We start from the raw sequence: 18,983 nt of genomic DNA, 5'->3' as shown, positions 1-18,983 counted from the left end.
CACTACGCCAAACCAGTGCGGTGCAGGCACAGATGCCGGAAATCATGGGCGAGTGCGCAGTCCAGCCCACGGAGAGATCTCTGCTGGAGTGAACTGGCTCAGGCGAGGTAAACCTTGCCGACCCCTGCTTCAGATGTTTTGAACTGCCACTTCCATCTGTTCCAAGAATCTGCTCAGCTCACATGAGGTGCTGTAGGCAAGGCATCTCAACAGGGCATTGTGTGTGCTGCCGTTCCGCAGGAGCCCAGCAATACAGTGTAATTATAGGTGCAGAATTCAGCTTCTGGAGAATCTCTGCTTTCATTGTAATAAGCAAGTTTCTAATCCTTATGGGCTGTAATGATACACAGTGATGGTCTGAGGTATTTTGCTTCCTGTAATGAAACCCCAGTTCTCTAACCACCACCTAAGCCAGGGCTAACAGTTTTTTAAACAAACAAAGAAACCCTGAATTAAGTATAAAAATCTGACAGACATAAGAGAAAGAGGGAGTTTTGCCCTTCCAGACCTCTGACTTTATTACGAGGCAGTGTGCATCTACTGGATGAAAGAATGGATGGAGCTAAGAGATACCAATCTTTTAGACTTAGAACGTTTTGATCTATGCTTTGGATGGCATGCATATCTGCATTATGACAAATCAAGGGTGCCCAAAGGTTTCCAAAACCATGTCATAAGTAGAAGGACATACATGGTTTGGCAGAGACACATAGATTTTTTAGAGAGAAAACCCCAATAGATTTTTTAGAGAGAAAACCCCAAAGATGGATATCACCAACTGAGGTGGTCTCAGTGAAAAGGTTGAACATGGATGAGAAGTGGGCCACCTTACAGAGTTTAGAGAAGGAGGAGAGAGAAGAGATTTTGGATCATACTGTAGATTGATTTCAGTACTTTCAGGTGAACGAGTTATATAAAAGAGACAATAAGGAAAAGATATTTGTGGAAATGAGTTCAGAATTTGAAAAAATTGCAATAGGAAAGGGTAATAAATTAATCTTGAAAATTTATAAACTGCTACTGGAGTGGGAGGCCAAAGATGAGATGGTAAAGGTGACAATGACAAAATGGGCCATAGATATTGGTTACAACATAGAATTGTCCTCATTGGAAAAATTATGGGGGGAAACCATGAATTTCTCTGCCTGTTATCTTATTAAGGAAAACCTACAAAAGATGATGTATTGGTGTACTTGACACCCAGCAAATTAGTGAAAATTTATTTTTAAAAAGTCTAATTTATTCTGGAAGTGCCACGAGGTAGAGGGAACCCTGATCAACATGTGGTGGTTGTGTAAATATGCTAGAGAGTAGCAACTCCTGATTTATCTTCCTGCCCTGTGAAGCCACCCAAAGGAGGTCTCCTCAGCCTTCCAGATCTGGAGAGATGCTTGAAAGGTTCCCTACAGAAGTCTCAAATGTGGAATGAAGTTGGTTTGATTCTTTGTGTAGGGCATGGAATTTCCTTAGTCATCTTATGAAGCCTGTTAGGGCCGCAGTTTCCTGTCTGGGCTCACCCTGGAGGACCAGAGGCAACACGAGAATCCTCTTACTTTTCTTTCCCACACTCAAAAAATGTTATTCCTGAGGTTAAAGGAGTAAGGAATGCTGGGAATATCCTCCCTATATGACCCATTACTGAAATACTTTGAATTCTGTCTGCATCCTAAAAGGCTTACTCAGACACCCTTAAAATTCATGGGATTGAAAGCAAATCCCTTTTGCTCCTTATTTTGGAATTCATGGGATTGAAAGCAAATCCCTTTTGCTCCTTATTTTGGAAGGAGAATGGCGTTTGATTCCCTCCTCCCACTACTTTCATGTTCAGATCTAGAAAGTTGGGAGGAGGAGAGGAAGAGTCAACAGAAACTAAAATTCTTGGTTGGCATCCATCTGTCTTGGGAGACAATGGAGGATTACGCCTTTGGAGATGAAGTCAAAGGTTGCTGTGCCTGTAGAGACTGATGTGGGAGAGACATGTTTTGTTGCAGCTGAGACAAATGAAGGTGACCGGTTGTGCTGCTGCAGATGCACCATGGAAATTCTTCCATCCGTGTTCCTCCCAGCGTTCATTCCTCTATAACTGCTCACTGCTATAGATACACAGCTTGACTGTTTTCAAGCCCTGCGGTTGTCTGCAAGGGATTCTCACATGGCGGGGTTGATATTGCCAGCCTTCATGTCATGTTTGCAGGCATCTTTGTATCACGGAGTTGTTCTACCAATGGGCCTGGTGTTCCCTGTGGAGCATTTCCTTGGGGATCCTTCCATCTTCCATTCTGTGAACATTACCAAGCCAGTGTAGACGTCACTGAAACAAAAGAGTGTGAACATGTTGGGAATGTGTGCTTGGGAGAGCATATCTTTTTTGGAAATTCTGCCCTGCCATGTGATTCCCAAAATCCTCCTGATGCATGTGGAAGGTGTTGAGGTGTTGCTACCAGACTACCAGTGAGATTCATAGCTGAGTGGGGATTTTTACCCTGGGCTCCCCGGGTAAAGTTTGACACTTTAACCAGTACACCACACTAGGGGTACCCTAAGTCATCCTAAAGCTGGGGCCCTTCAGATGTTTTTGCATTTACTACTGCACTGCATCTTGTTGAAAGGAGAGTGGGACTGCTTTGTTGCTGCAGATTTGATTTGGAAAGTGGGTCCCTCTGTTGTTCAACAACTGATGAATGCTTCTAACCTTCCAGATGATAAACTCCTGAGTCCCCAACGGGGCAGCTATAACCGTAGTCCCATGCCTGATAATTACACATTTTTGCCTCTTAATAAGCTGTTGTATGTGATGAGCAACTCATGATTTAACAGCACACTGAATGCATTTTTAAAGCACTTCTTAATAGACCTATAAGGATCCCTCTTTGCCTGTGCCAGTCTTGAATGGAATTTTGCAGCCTGGCATTGCAAAATGAGCTATTGTTCTCCAAGTGCATGGGCAGGTGTGAAATGGAGAGCCACATCCTGGGCATTTCTGAAAACTAGTCCAACCAGGTTGCTGTGCCAGAGGGTTCTATCCAGGTAAAACCACAAGAGGAGGAAGGAAGGAAGCCTTGTGTTAGGGAAATACTCCTGAGGTGAAGGTCCCAAGAAAATCCTGCTGCAAAGAGTAAGGGAAAATGTATTTCATGTTGTGACACTATATCCCTTGCCAGGAGACTGCTGCAGGTTTGTGGCATCTGCCTTATAAAGAGGCAATTCTGCAGTTGTAGAAATTCCTGGTGAAAATTACCACTTTCACAGAATTCCTGACACATTTAGGCTCTGATACCGGCAGACAATGTATTGTGACAAGGAATTGTTTTGAGATCTTTGAAGATACACTTATAAATACTTGCTCACCTATGATAAGACTCTTGTGGACTCTTTTGTGGACTTGTTTCCAGGGCTACTTCAAGTATTGAGACCAAACTGCTGAACTTCTTTTCTAAAACTGAATTTGACACCTGGAGGCTTTAGGACAGTACGAAGTACCCACCATCCTACCATCTAGGGCGTCTCATGCAAATTGAGAAAATCTGCATTAACGTACTTCATATATGTGTGCTTCATGCAATTTGCAGATGAGTTGCTCTAACAGCCTTCTATGGAGGGCCATTTTACTTTTTCCCCCAGGTGTAGGAGTTCCTGGAAGACACTCAGAAAAGTATTGAAAGTTATGGAAAAGTGAGGGGAATGGAATCAGGGCAGGATGGTCTAGGAACCCAGGGCATGTATTTAGAAAGCCTGACCACAAAAATTCTCTGCTTTCAGTTGTGCATGGTTTTTTATCAGCAAAAAAACAACAACTTACATTCTCAGATTTTTCTCTAAATCCCATGTGGGTTAGAAACTTGCTTTGTAGGCTGAGAGCATAAAGAACCTGCCAGTTTCCTTAAAAGACTGCATACTTCCTGCTCCATTATACTGATAATGTATAATTTATAATGTAAGGGGTCCAGACCCCTTAATCATGGACACCAGCAAATACCTATTTTGCATCAGGAGAGTGAGCAGCAAACTCTGCCTCCCCTCTTTACATGTTCTGTTATGGATCAACATTCTTTTTATTGCCAGCATGTAGCCAACTGTACAGTGAATGGAATAGGTGTCTTCAGCTTCAATTCCTAAAGTTTTAAAGTAAAAATCCACTGGCAGAAATACCTGTTCTGTCTTGTTTATTAGATGCCTTAATTTTAGTCAACTGCATGAATTCCTTTTAGGCAAAAGGATTGGATGAGACAGAATTTGCCAACCTGGTGCCCTCCAGATGTTTTGGAATATCTGGACGGTGGCAGGTTGGCAAGGGCTGGGTTGATTCCACTTCCTTCACTTTCTCATCAAGGGAGAACGTTCATTCAGAGATTCTGACTGGGTTGTTCTTTTTTTCATCCAGAATGTATGAGCGTGAGTTTCAGTAAATGGAAGCTGTAGAAAGAAGGGAGAATCTCCTTCTACATCCTTGCCCCATTCTTCCTCTCCTTCTGACCAATCCCACCAGGATGTCTCCATGGGGCTCCTGGCAACCACCCCTAGCCAGGCAGTTGTAGTCCAAAACATCTGGAGGGCATCAGGTTGGGGAAGGCTGGCATAAGTGTACAAGGATGGGTCCGTGGCTCCAAGGAGCTGTTTGAACCCTAATGTCAACGTTGGGAGAGGATGCAAACACTGAGACTTCTCATCAGAAGTTTTAATTTACTTCCTGTGTCAAAGCCCATGTCTGAATTATCTCTTGATTGTGAAACCTGGGGTGTCCGTGGTTCTTCCAAGTTAATTAATGCCTGATGCAAGCATGTCACCTTTGTGCATTAAAAAGAACAAAACAAAACAGGTTACTCCCCCATCCTACCCCAAAATTTCTTTCTTTCTTTTACCATTGACTTGCAGGTTAGCTCTTGCTCGCTGCTGGCCTCCATCTGGGTGTAGATTCTGAACAAGCTAGTACAAGCTGTTCGTGCTGAAGGGCATGGCAGAGCCTGGGAAAAGGAGCCATTTTTAAGTGAGTGAGAGGGATGCCAAAGCCAGCCCTTCCATCTCCCTTCTCCCCCCCTGCCCCTGAAAATAGTCTTTGATGTAGCCCAAATTCCAGCGGCTTCTGTGATAGTTGGCAGAGGATTGCAGAGTACAAGATGACAACAAAAGGCTTTTGGAAGCTGTTGCACTTGGATGCAAAATTAGGGCTTCTGTGTCATCTCAAGAAAGGGGGAGAAAGCCCTCCTTTCCTGCCTCCCTTGCTTGTGGTGGGTGTTGGAGAAAGGGGCAGTTGCAGGCCCAGAAGCTTTTCTGTGTCTTTCTAAAGTTCAGGCTCAGGAGCAGTTGCATAGATTATAAAGTTTTAGATTACGTGTATTTTGGGTTTTAGTTTACACACCCACTGCTTCTGTTGTTTGTCTTGAGATTATTATTATTTTAATCCAGCAACAAAAATTTACAAAACAACTAATAAAAAAACAAGCCTTTCTCCGAGGCATGTGAACAGAAGTGTCCTTGGAAGATCTTACTTTCGTGTTATGTTGTATTGATCATTAGCCATTGCAGATTACTGAAGTGTCTCTCCCAATACCTGAGAAAGATGAAAAGAAAGCATAGATGGAGACCAAGGTCCCCTGTATGTTGACCCTTTCTGAATATTTTGATATCACAGTTGTATTCATCTGGAATTTTTCAAGTGTGCAAAATCTTTACCAACCCTTGGTAGGGGCAGTCATTTTGAAAGTGTCTTGTTTTAAATCTTTGAAAAACGCAGAGTTTGGCTGGGATTGTATTCATTATGCTCTTAAGTAGTTTTGCAAAGCAACACATTTTTTTTGAGAAATACAAAACATTTCTGTGGAAAAATGCAAAAGCCCCGCATCATCACTACTAATAACACCAATAACTTTCAAGGATGCGTTCACACTGAGCAATATCTCTGCAATAAGGGGGTGAATGAACAGGATCATTCACTAATGCATTAATCCCCAAATAAGCAGTGATTTAAACCCAAATAAATGGACTTCCTCATTTCCTAGATCTGTGGTTCCTAATGTGACCCCCGTGGTCATCCCAATGCCTTCAAGAGCTTGTTACCTGCCAAGGGCCCCTGCTGCATCCCAATTTTTATTTCTAAAATTGAGTGAGTGTTTTGCATGTTAGATTGGAAATGTTGCTTTGGAGGTGGGGAGGGGCCTGCTCCCCCCCCCCCCCGTGTTTTACTTGTAATATGTATATGAATGGTTTTTCTTTTCTTTGGTGGTGGTGGGAGGTCTGAGCATTTCCCATTTCTTTTCTGTGAAACTGGTACTTTGTTGTGCTCACAAAAGTTTCTTTGATGTCAAAATGTGCTCCTGGGCCCTAAAAGTTTGGGGAGCCCTGCCCTAGATAAATGGAAGTGCCCCATGGGTACCACTGAAGCAACAACATTGAATAAATTATCTCTGCAGTTGCACTAATTGGGGCTTTTTTCCCTAAGATATTCTAGAGAATGTCATCCATAAAATTGTCTCTCATCTCCATTTCTGTTCCTTATTTCTAACAACTTCTAAGTTGGGGTATTATGGCTCTGACTGTGCAATCTTTTTAACAGGAAGAAGATTACGAGGGAAAGCCTTCTACAACGTCAATGGAAAAGTCTACTGTGAAGAAGACTTCCTAGTAAGTAAGATTTTAGGGCTTTCTGTGTCTTTTTTGGCAGTGGGGGAGCAGGGGAGGGAAATGACAAAATATGGCAGCCCTCAGCTCAGACATCTGTGGTTAGGAGGGTGGATGCCAGTCATAACAAAAGGGGAGGCCTGTGAAACTTCCGTTTGTCTGTCATCACTGTGAGCCCCAACGGTGGGGAGCTTAGCACAAGCAAAGGAAAATTTGCAGATTGACAGATGAGTAACCGTTTTATTTAAGCAGCAATTATGGTGTATACAGAAAAGCAAACAATAATGACAAGAATTCCAGAATCTGGCGAGTAGGCTGCCCTCAGCGATGATGCAACATCCCCACATCTGCCATCCTGACCTTGGGCTAGTCCAACAACCTCTTCCTTGGAATGTCTTTTCCCTCCGTTTCATTCTGGGTTTCTGCAGTTTGGGGGCCCTCGGGCACTATACCGTCAGTGCAAGGCTGCACCTCATCTTCTTGAATACTATTTTGCAAAGTGGGAATGGGAGAGCAGTCGGCCCCCCAAGTGGGAAATGCCTAGCCTCGCCACCCTCCAGGACCACCCCTATTCCTCTTTGTAGACCACATGATTAGTGAATATTATCTTTCTCCTGTCACAGAACATGGGCTGAATCAACTGCATGGTAAATAAGACCAATCACCTTTTAGGAGATGTGTGTTGTACAACTATTAATGGATTTTGTGTTTATAATTATTGCTGCTGCTCTTTTGGACTGAATTGTGCTTGTGTCCCTTGTAACTCTTGGCCTTCTGGTGGATTATTAATGCAGAAACAAACAGATAACTTGGAGCACAAAGATTGTTTGTCTTGCTTCTTGGCTTTGGCGTCTGCAAACAGTCTATGACTGACTGCATGTCGCCCTCATCCTGCTTCCAGCTTTGGGATGGGAACGGGTGATGGCTGTATTAGGGTGCTGCAAAGGTGTTTGAGATATCAGGTGAGCAGTGAAGAACAGGCCAATGGAAAACAAGCCATGCTTTGCTAAAAGAAACTGCTGTTTCGTTGAATGTGGAACAACTCATTAGCTTAGTGTTACATACGAACGTGGCTGCTATTGCCTGTTGTGGCTGCTTAGGCAGTTGGACCAGGCCTGGCATTCAGCAAGGGGACCATTCTTTCATTAGAGAGGGAAAAGAATCCCATCTGCCTTTTGCTCTCATAAATAATCCCAACTAGACATTCTTCCTCCATTTTGTCGATAAATTGCAGCGTAATTAGAAGCAAAGGAAATATGGCTTGCTATTTTTAATCAGGAACAACTTGGGTGCTCTCCACCCACTTGCCTTTAAATACCAGGTTAAAGAAAAGCCAAATAACTCACTGTTGATACTGGCAAAAGATTGAGGAGATGTTTTCCACACTGTACTGAAGCAGACAGAGTGTCTGGCAGTGAGGTCCATGGCTGGAGCTGGAGGACTAGAGCTCATTACCAGGCTTTCATGATGCTAGGAATAAAAGCTGCATCTCATTTACATTTTAAGTTGTCAGTACAGTCTGAGAGATGTAGCCAGCCAATTATAAGTTGGACTTGGAAGCTGTGAGATTGGAAATATCTGCAGAATTGGAGCTTCAATAAACTCTCTTGCCATTGGTCCATCACAAGTGGGACCTACAACAGAATGTTGCAGCGTGGACTTCAGGGCGCCAGCCGTGTCCCTTTCCAGGCCACTCCCATTCCCCACCCAATGGTGGGTGTCCCAGTGTTTTTTCCCTCTCCTAAAGTTGTATGTCTGGCAACATTGGAGTTCCCCAAAGCCTATTGATACATTCCTTCTTCTGTATATTTTGGCTGTCTGTGGATCAGCATTTGGTGAACTGAGTTCTCTGTTACTATGTAGATTGTTCTGTAGTATGCTTTGGTATCCTTGGAGTCTCATATATTACAGTACTTTGTTTTTAAGCAGCTTTCTTAACAGTTTTCTTCATGGTTCTAGAGAAGAGTCAGGAAATACCTGGGCCACATTGGTTGAAGTCTCAAAAACGAAATCATGTTTTTTTGGCATGGCTTCAGGTGGTGTTAAGTAGCTCATGAGTAGGACCTGGGAAACCAGGGTTCAAATCCCCCCCAGCTGTGAAGCCTACTGGATCACTTTGGGCCAGCCACTATCTCTTAAGCTAACCCGCCTCACAGGGTTGTTGTGAGGATAAAATGGAGAGAGGGAGAAGTGTGTTTGCTGCCTAGAAATCTTTGGAGAAAAGATGGGATACCGGTGCAATAATAAAGTAAATATATCCCTGACCAGGAAGTATAAGAAGAGCAGCAAAATTCAACAAGCAGCGTCCACTCCAGCTCTTGGAGGAAGTATGCTAGTATGCTAACATACCTCTTTGGCTTTTTGTAAGTCACATCCCAGCTGTGCCGGATTCAGTGTGCTTGGTGGCTGTGCAGCCCACATTGTCCACTTTTTCATAGAGCTGTCCTTTGATGACAAAATACACACCTGACCACCAGACAATTTTTTTGAATGGACCAGAGAATAGACAGCACCCCCGCCCCCGTTCTAAATAAAAGGCTCAAATCTAAACTTAGCCACCTCTTCCTTGCATCATCCTGTTTTGGATGAGCCTCCATAGCACACCTGTCTCTTTCTCCCAACCTCCATAAGAAGCAGCCCTTTTTAAACCTTAAGTGCTGTGTGGTTTGTTTAGAGCCTGCTCTTTCTTATGCCACTTCTTGCCTTTGGCCTCCTGCCCTTTTCCTCAACACAAGTCCACTCCTTGCTCTGTGTCCTCCTTGCAGGCCTGTGCAGAGCTTGTCTGAGGCCTGGGGTGGAAGTCTTTCAAAACAAAAAAGCAGCTGGCCCCTTTGGGCCACCTTCTCCCAGCCATCTTAGCTTTCTGAGGCTCTGGGCAAGTGTATTTGGATTCTCACCCCACCCCCACCCCACAGGCCTGCCCCCTTGTCTCAGGGGCCTGCTGCGTCTTGGCATCTCTACATCAGTGTTTCCCAACCGGTGTTCCGCGGCACACTAGTGTGCCGCGAGATGTTGCCTGGTGTGCCGCGAGCGAGTCCAAAAAAGGTTGGGAAACACTGGTTTCTCTTTCAAAAAGGAAACGTGGGTTAAAGCGGCGACGCCGCCTCCCACTCACTTTCCTGCTCTGGCTTCCCTAACAGTTTTCCAAGTTGCGTCACTGGATCCAGCCCCCTTTTCCACATGTGACACGGGGCTGGAGGGAGGGAAAGAGGGCTTTACGTCGCGCACAAAGGCAGCCTCCTAGAAGCGCTCTGGGCCGGCGCCGTTTCACCGAAGGCGCCGGAGGACCCCCACCCTCAGCTCCTTCAGAAAGGAAGCCCCGCCCCTCGGCTCCCTACGCCGCCAGGCAGCTCAGCTGACTGACGAGGACCTGCTGCGGCGGCGGCCGCCGCACAACCACCGCAGTTGCTGGCAGCGTCCGCAGCGCAATAAGTAACAGTGCCTGGTGCTGCCAACTCTTTCTCTCTCTCTCCCGCCCCGCCCCCAAGCTCTCGCGCGCCCCGCGTCAACATCGCTGCGCGCAGCTTCCCGAGCTTGAGGCCAGCCGCTGCACGCACGCGCCGGCTCGTAATCGGCTCCGGTTGTTGCCTTTCTCCGCCGAGGTCGGTGGACCCCGAGCCTAGGCTTCCTTCCCGCACCCCGCTTTCCGAAGACTGCACACCAGTTGGGCCAGTACATATTCCCCTCCCGTGACTGGAGCGGAATAGCCCTTTCTCTTCTTCCCCAACCCTTGTCGTTGGAGGAGTCCCTCAGTCCCTCGCTTTGCTGCCTCCTCCCCCCCCCCACCCCCAAAGCTTGGAGGTTCCCCGGCAAGGGGGAGGGAAAAAAATTGAAAGTTACACTTTCGTGCGTCCCTCCCGGCGTGACGCTGCGCGCTGACGTCACGGGGCTGTAATGGTGGTGTGCCTCGAGATTTTTTTCATCAAACAAGTGTGCCTTTGCCCAAAAAAGGTTGGGAAACACTGTTCTACATCATGGGAGCAATTCCTGGTCTTAGCCTGCCCTTGTGTGAGGTTTTAGCCGCAGTCAAACTGGCAACTTTCCCTTCCCTCACAGAAGTCGGACTGCAAAACACTTAGCTTCATAAGCAACTGAACAATTCATGCCACCCATCCAGCTCAGTGTCAGTCTTCATCGCAAGCACACCTATAGCTAAATTCCACACCAGCCGTTCACCACTTTCCTGGCTCCTCCGTGTGATGTCAATTCTCTTAAAGTTATATTAGGAGTTATGGTAAGGAGCTACAGGCAAATAGCAGCCACACCCCTCTTAACATCATCATCATTAATCAATTGTTTCAAGACAATAAATATATCAAAAGCAATTAAAATCCAGAAAAGTAGCTACTGCATTTAAAACAATACAAAACAAAAACTCATGCAAAAACCTCTACTCTTCATCCTTACATACGTCAACATTCCTTTTAAAGTTCTAGTGGATGCAGGAAAAAACATGCTTGTTGAGGTTGTGGCTTTCTGAATATACAGTGCACAGATCAGGTCCAACTTTGCCTGTTGGCCGCAGATATACATAATTCAACATTATGTTAAATGCTATTGGGTGACAGAGAAAAGGCGGAACTACTCAACACCTTCTTTGCCTCTGTCTTCAACCAAAAGGAAAGCAATGCCCAATCTCAGGCATCCTCAAACTCAGCCCTCCGGATGTTTTTGGCCTACTACTCCCATGATCCCTAGCTAGCAGGACCAGTGGTCAGGGATGATGGGAATTGTAGTCTCAAAACATCTGGAGGGCCAAGTTTGAGGAAGCCTGTCCAACCTGGGGATAACAGAATAAATGATTTAAGGAGGGAGCTGCAGCCCAAGATTGGAAAAGAGGTAGTAAGGGAACACCTAGCTACATTAAATGGATTCAAATCTCCAGGGTCTGATGAGCTGCATCCAAGGGTACTAAAGGAGCTTGTGGGTGTAATTTCAGAGCCTTTGCCTATTATCTTTGAGAATTCTTGGAGAACAGGTGAGGTCCTTACATACTGGAGGCATGCAAATGTTGCCCCCATCTTCAAAAGGGGGGGGGGAAGACCCAGGTAGCTACTGACCAGTGAGCTTGACATTGATACCAGGGAAGGATCTAGAACAGATAATTCAACTGTCGGTCTGTGAGGATTTAGCAAATGATGCTGTGATTACTAAAACCCAGCATAGGTTTCTCAAAAATAAGTCATTCCAGACCAATCTGATTTCTTTTTTTGATGGAATTACAAACTTGGTGGTTCAGGGAAATGCTGTGGACATAGTGAATCTTGATTTCAGTAAGGCTTTTAACAAAGTCCCCCATGATATTCTCACAAGGATGCTGGTAAAAAGTGGGTTGAACGAGGTAAATGTCAAGTGGATTTGTAGCTGGTTGACTGATGAAACCCAAAGAGAACTCATTAATGGTTCCTCGTCATCCTGGAAAAAAGTGACAAGTGGGGTGCTGCAGGATTCTGTCCTGGGCCCGTTGTTGTTTAACGTCTTTATAAATGACTTGGGTAAAGGAATTGATGGGATGCTTATCAAATTTACAGATGACACCAAACTGGGAGGGTAGCTAATGCCACAGAAGACAGAATCAGAATTCAAAATGACCGTAACAGATTTCAAGCTAACTGGGTGCAAGCTAACAAGATGAATTTCAATAGGGACAAATGTAAGGTTCTGAACTTAGGCAGGAAGAACCAGATGCACAAATTAGCATGGGGGACACCTGGCTTACTAGCAGTACATGTGAAAGGGATCTAGGGGTCTTGATGGGCCACAAGCTTAACATGAGTCAACAGTGTGATGCAGCAGCAAAAAAAGCCTATTGCTATTCTAGGCTGTATCAACAGAAGCTTAGTGTCCAGATCAAGGGAAGTAATAGTAGCACTCTCTTCTACCTTGGTCAGACCACACCTGGAATACTATGTCCAGTTCTGGGCACCATAGTTTACGTAGGATGTTGACAAGCTGGAACGTGTGCAGAGGAGGGCAACCAAGATGATCAAGGCCTGGAAACTAAGCCTTCTGAGGAGCGCTTGAAGGAGCTGGGTATGTTTAGCTTGGAAGAGGGGAGACTGGGAGGAGATATGATAGCCATCTTCAAATAACTTATGGGCTGTCACATGGAGGAGGGAGCATGCTTGTTTTCTCCTGCTCTGGAGGGTAGGACTTGAACTTTAAGCCGCAAGAAAAGAGATTCCGACACAACATTTGGAAAAACTTTCTGACAGTAAGAGCTGTTTGGCAGTGGAACAGACTCCCACAAGAGGTGGTAGATTCTCCTTCCTTGGAGGTTTTTAAACAGAGGTTGGGTGGCCATCTGTCATGGATGCTTTAGCTGAGATTCCTGCATTGCAGGGGGTTGGACTAGATGACCCTTGGGATCCCTTCCAACTCATAAGATTCTACGTATTCTTTCCCCTTCTTTGGGGCTACTTAATTTTTATTTTATTTTTACATTGCTATGTCCCATTTAACAAGACTGCCTCATAGGGTGTAAAACAGTGCTAAGGAGAAAGAGAAGTGAGCTCATCTGCAAAAAGAAAAGCAAAAGAAATGGAACTGCAAGAGATCAGATGGGGAGGCACCCTGTGGCTGGAGTAGATAACAGGAGAGCAGCCAGCCATGTAGTCAGTTTTTAGATTTTCAGTTCCTTTAGCCTCTGGGCAAAACTGGGAGGTCTGCCTATCAAAGAGTTTTTTTTAAAAAAAAGCATAAAGGGGGAATTTCCAGTCACAGAGGAGCTTGCCGATGACTTGTGCAGTGTTAAATCAGCATAATAATTTTTGTTTCTATACTGCAAAAACAAAACAAAAAGTCCAAGTGGGAAAAAGTAATGATGGAGGGCACTGGTTGTAAGAATGCAGAGAACACATGAAGGAAAAGGTAGACTGGCCTGAAAAAGATGAGAGTTGTTTATCTTTATGATGAAGGATTTATACTCAAAGCTGTGATTATTTTAGCAGAGCTTTTTGCACATTGGACCAAACAGTCCTTTATAAAATTGAGGTCCAAACACAGGGTGAAATGCTGACAGATGTAAGCTGACTGAGGGGACGCTGTCTCTCTGTATTCTTTGGAGCAAAGTCTCATTGGAGATTTCTGCTCAACAGTGAGACAGTCATGGGGTTTTCTTGTGAGAAGTTCTGAATTGGAAAGCACTCTGCATGTGCAAGCCTGCATTATCTGAATCATTATCCTAGGCTAGGTGTGTGGTGGTGTCATTATGGGTTTTGTCAAAGGTCTTTTAAATGCTGACAAAGCCATTCAAATAAATAGTGGTTATGCTGCGTCAGGAGCCTCAGAAGGGTTTATTGTTTGCACTCTAAATTTCACTTCACAATTCTTAGATGTGTGATATGTTTGGGGTTGGGGGTTTATACAAGCCATCACATACAGAGAGCGAGGGAGAGCATTTTAGGCTTAGGTCTCTAGATCATGAGTAGGCAAACAAAGGCCCGGGGACCGGATCCGGCCTAATCACCTTCTAAATCCGGACTGCGGATGGTCTGGGAATCTGCATGTTTTTACATGAGTAGAATGTGTCCTTTTATTTAAAATGCATCTCTGGGTTATTTGTGGGGCATAGGAATTCGTCGTCGTCCAAATATAGTCCGGCCCCCCACAAGGTCTGAGGGACAGTGGACCGGCCCCCTGCAGAAAAAGTTTGCTGACCCCTGGTCTAGATCATCTTCCCCAGCCTGGTGCCCTCCAGCTCTTTTGAACTACCCCTCCCATCAACTCCAGCATCACAGCTATTCCAGCTGTGGAGCTGTAGGCAGTTGTAGTCCAAATTGGTAGTTCTGGCCTAGGGAGTTGCAGTTCAGAATATCTACAGGGCACCTGGTTGGGGTGGGGGCTGATCTAGAACCCCAGGCAAGGAGGTACAAAGGTTGAGGTTGCATGATAATGAACTGAAAGGGTGTTCTAGAGCATTTTCTCAGAGAAAATCCTGAGGTTAAGATACTTCTCTTTCTAGCCTCTGCCTTTTCTGTTCTTTACTAAATGTATGAAAATCCATGATTGTGTTCTCTCCTTTGTTTTGCTTTTAAAATAAACTTTATTCAACAATCAACATTAACTTACACAACAACCCACTCCAATATACAATATACAACGATACACAAGGATGCATCACTAATCACAAATTTTCCCATGTATGCTTTACAGAAAGAAAAAGAAGAGATTGTGTTCTCCTCTTTGAAGCAACATTTAATAGATGGATAATTCAATTTAAAAAACAAAAACAAAACACCCATAAACAATTCATTCACAAAATGTAGAGGGAAGGAGTATGTCTTATGTGTATTTTATATTGAGTCTGTTTTAATATTAGACGATTAGATGCCCTGTGTTCATTTCACGTATAAACTCTATCAGATTCTTTTTAGGCTGTTTAAAATACAGTGTGTTCAAAATGAGTATGTATATATTCAAGGCTGAATTTCAAAACAGTGATAGGAAATCCATCCATCCATCCATCAGATTTGTATAATGTTGCTTAGTAACATTGTTGCCTGAGTGGCTTACAGCCTAACACACCAATCCAAAGGCCCCCCCCCCCATGATAGGCTATTCAGAGTTTGTTTGATTGGAAGTGTCCTTCCAGTCAGCTCTGACAGTTGAGCCTTCCTCTAGCCACCAAATGGGTACACAGCAGGGAGATTGGTGTTAAATCCAGAACACGGCAGAAAATCCCAAAACAGTTGTTGAATTTGTGGCTATTTTCTTAAGTGGGAAAATCATCTCTTACAAACAACTTTCCCCCCTTCCCCCTCCTTTTTACAAACTCAATTATTCCATTAAACACAAAATATGGGCTTAATGCAATTGGTTTAGTCACATAGAAAATAGATTTTGTATCAGCTTCCCTCTTTTCTCCACTAAATAGCATAATTTATGGCCATCCAGGGACCATAAATGATTTCAACCTGCCTCCAAAGCCATTTGATTCTTCAGGAGTTCTGTCCCCTATTAATCAATAAATGGTCCTTTGCCTTTCTTATCAAATGACAGCCAGATGGTTCAGTTAAATTCACAGTGACAGGCTTGGATAATTAGCTAGGCTTACACCATTGATAATCCTTTGCCGTCTGCCCTTCCCACCTGTTCCTCTTCAGCCCTGAGGTCATGGCCTCATGAAACATGCTGGCCAGATGGTCACCGCTATAGCCAGAAGCCCATGCCTTCTGGAGGCTAGTGCTTCATTTTCCTGGTGGTATAAAAAGGAGGAGAGCAAAGCAAGAAGGGAAGACAGCAGAGAAGATCTTGATGATTCCTTAAAAGTGTAGGACAGTTGTGCATTATTGCTTTCAATTTTTCAGGGAAACCTTTTCAATGGACTCATCTGCTGAGGGCCCCCAGAGCACCCTGGTTACTCAGTTCATGCTGGGCTATGGAAAAGTTTGTTGGGCCTCACCTGCCGATAGGCACCCCACAGCTGCCAAGCATGCTCTCCCCACCCCCAGATATTGGATTTGAGTTAAATCCCTGCGCACTGCAGTCTTGAATTCTGGCGTACTTTTCAAAAAGAACAGCTTCCCTGGCTAACTTGCAAAGATGTCATGAGGCCAAACACTCCCAAGTTCCTTGGTAGGAAGAAGACTACATCCATTTTAGCATGTAAGACTAAATCATAGCTGTCAGCTTACAGATTTGAAAATAAGGGACCAGCAGCCAAAATAAGGGACCTGCAGCCTCACCTGTTCCAGGCATTCCAGTCTTCCTGTCCTCCTGCAGTCTGGTCAAACCCATGCTGGTAGCTCTGAGAACACTGTCCAACCAACTTTGTAACCAGAGGTTCAACTGAATAGAATCTGAATCACATGCACCACAAGGCCTATGCAGCCTCAACTTAAGATGGCTCCCCGGCCTGGCTTTGCACTGCAAAGTTTGCAGCAGCACGTGCAACAAAATGGCGTCCAACATTCAAAAAACTCCTCAGCTTGCATTAACTAGCCACAAACAAGGCATGCAAGCTCCACCCCCCCCAGTCGTTCTTAGACTTCTTATTGGGTGAGCAACACAGCCAAGCGACATAGTTGGAGCCTCCCTCCTCCCTGGCCGGCAGGGAGGGAGGGAGAGGAGCTGCTTCCTTTGAAATTTAAGGGACATCATTTAAGGGACATCCATCAATAAAGGACAGCAGCGGGACATGGCCCTGGAATAAGGGACTGTCCCTTCAAATAAGGGACACTTGACAGCTATGGGCTAAATAGATCTGGTCTAGATCTATCTTTGTTTTTAAATCCATTCTGCATAACAAGGCCACATATATAAGAGTTACAGCCACAGTTATGTATCTAGAATAAGCAAGTAGGCATTCAAAACTACTTGCTTAATTTACTTTTGATAACATAATTTGGGATTAGTTCATGGAATTGTAGAATCCAGCCCCCTGTAATGCAGGAATCTCAGCTAAAGCATCCCTGACAGATGGTCATCCAGCCTCTGCTTAGAAACCTCCAAGGAAGGAGAGTCCACCACCTCCCAATAGAGTCTGCTTCACTGTTGAATAGTTCTTATTGTCATAAAGTTCTTCCTGATGTTTATTCAGGATCTCCTTTCTTGTCATTGGTTTGGGTTCTAGCCTCCAGAGCAGGAGAAAACAACCTTGCTTGATCTTCCATGTGACAGCCCTTTAGATATTTGAAGATGGCTGCAATATCTCCTCTCAGATTCCTCTTTTCCAGGCTGAACATATCCAACTCCCTCAACCATTCCTCATAAGTCTTGGTTTCAGGAATAGTTAAGGGAGTTGGGCATGTTTAGCCTGGTGCAGCGTGTGCAAAAAACCCAAAATGGCACCGAATACAGTGCAGAGAAGCAACAGAGTAATAAAGAATAAAAATGAATACTAAGGAATAATTATTCCCTTAAAAACACAGGTGCATGCACACCTATGTAGAATCTTGGATCCAAAATCAGCTTTAGGTCAAAAGCAATTTTGATTTGCTGCAATTTTTAAATTTGTGGGGGCTTTAAGTGAATTTGTATGTTGAAATCCAGCTTGTTGTAGTTTATTTTAAAGTAGCTGCTCTTCTTTTGCATTCACCTCCTGCATTTTTGTATGTGTTAGTGTGTGCATGCAAGCACCTAGACCCACACACCTCTGTATGCACACTGACTAGACGCATGGCCTCACACCCCTGCCTCCACCATGCTTTCAAGGCCATTTGACGTGGTCTAGAGAAGTTCACCTCTTTTCCTGCCCTTGTACTGTGTTCCATGTCTTATCTACAGGATACACTTCAACACCCACACCCCACAGAAGTGATCCCTGCAATAGCCCCAAATTGGTTCAAATAATCAAATGCCGAACTAAGCGGTGGCTTAAGTCAGACCAGTGCATTATTGAAAGGGTAGTGCTGTGCCAATAGTGGAGCACCCCTTTTGCATGGGAGAAGAGGGCAGTCGTGTGGCATCATATTTACATTGGACTGAAGGAAGGTGAGGTAAAGTCCATCCCCTAGCAAATAAGTGTTTAAAGATTAGCTGGCTGGAATTTCACAGAGGTTGTGGTGGGTCGGTCATTTTGGTGTTCAAAGCACTTGTCTGGCACACTCTGCTTACAAATGTATGTTTACATTTTGAGGGAGGCTGAGAAAACGTAATCTCTTGTCTTTAACTAGCCCCTCTCATTTTCTGCAACTAAACTCTACCATTTCAATTGCAACAAAACATATCCTCACCCCATATGGGAAGTACTCCTGTTCGGGGTTCCAGGCAGCCTGGAAAGGAGCCAAATGTCAACATTCTGTATCTCCTGCAAGCTTCTTGTCGGGCTGTTTGTCTCTTTTTAAAATATTTCTCATTCCTTTTTCTCAAAAAGTTTTGAGAAAATACAATTACAACTATTGTCTGTCTGTCTGTCTGTCTGTCTGTCTGTCTGTCTGTCTGTCTATTTGTCTATCAAATGATAATCTGATTGTAAAATCTGCCCTGGAACAACGGCCATGGCAAGGATGCAACCATAAACACTTATTAGGTACAGTTTGACCAGCCACTGTTTTTGTTTCATCACCACCAGTTTACTCTGCTGAATTTAACTCAAGGATGCTCAGTTTTATTAGTTCATTATATGTTACTGTCAGTCTATCCTTTTTGTGTGTGCAATGTATTTATTATGTATAATCTATTAATGTAAAAGTGTTGCTGCCCATCTCTTCTTCATTTCCAAGCTATATCAGCTACCTTTGGAGTTACCTCCTGTGTGTTTTCAAAGAAACCCCTTTAGCAAAAGTACCAAAAACTTTTTCAATATCATAATTCTGCATTAAGGGTCAATTTCTGCTTGCAGAATCTCAGAATAATTATTCTCCCTCTGAAGATGAGTGTTTAGAGGGCTTTAGAGTGTTTAGAGCCAGTGTGGTGTAGTGGTTAAG

At 44.3% G+C, this 18,983-nt stretch overlaps 1 protein-coding gene and 1 long non-coding RNA gene across 3 annotated transcripts in view; one reads left to right on the top strand and one right to left on the bottom strand.

Moving 5' to 3' along the window:
- WTIP (WT1 interacting protein) overlaps window positions 1-18,983 on the top strand; it is a 60,708-nt gene that overhangs the window by 32,480 nt on the left and 9,245 nt on the right. Inside the window, exon 3 of one of the 2 annotated variants that reach the window (XR_014171189.1) lies at window positions 6,551-6,622. Coding sequence is in view for 1 of the 2 variants with exons in the window: in XM_081922785.1 (XP_081778911.1) it covers window positions 6,551-6,618 (68 nt within the window). In the remaining variant the exon portion in view is untranslated. The remainder of the gene's footprint in view (window positions 1-6,550; window positions 6,623-18,983) is intronic. The other variant, XM_081922785.1, reaches the window with a different exon arrangement.
- Window positions 1,986-5,553, bottom strand: LOC309376446. Its single transcript, XR_014171196.1, has 3 exons — window positions 5,487-5,553; window positions 4,860-4,961; window positions 1,986-2,311 (listed from the first exon to the last, which is right to left on the bottom strand). It is a non-coding gene; the product is annotated as an uncharacterized lncRNA (long non-coding RNA).

Source organism: Podarcis melisellensis (genome assembly GCF_964234715.1).
Source record: "Podarcis melisellensis genome assembly, chromosome: 8".
NCBI classification, from domain to species: Eukaryota; Metazoa; Chordata; class Lepidosauria; order Squamata; family Lacertidae; genus Podarcis; species Podarcis melisellensis.
The sequence above is the reverse complement of the archived record's forward strand: the minus strand, read 5'-3'. Positions and strand labels throughout refer to the sequence as shown.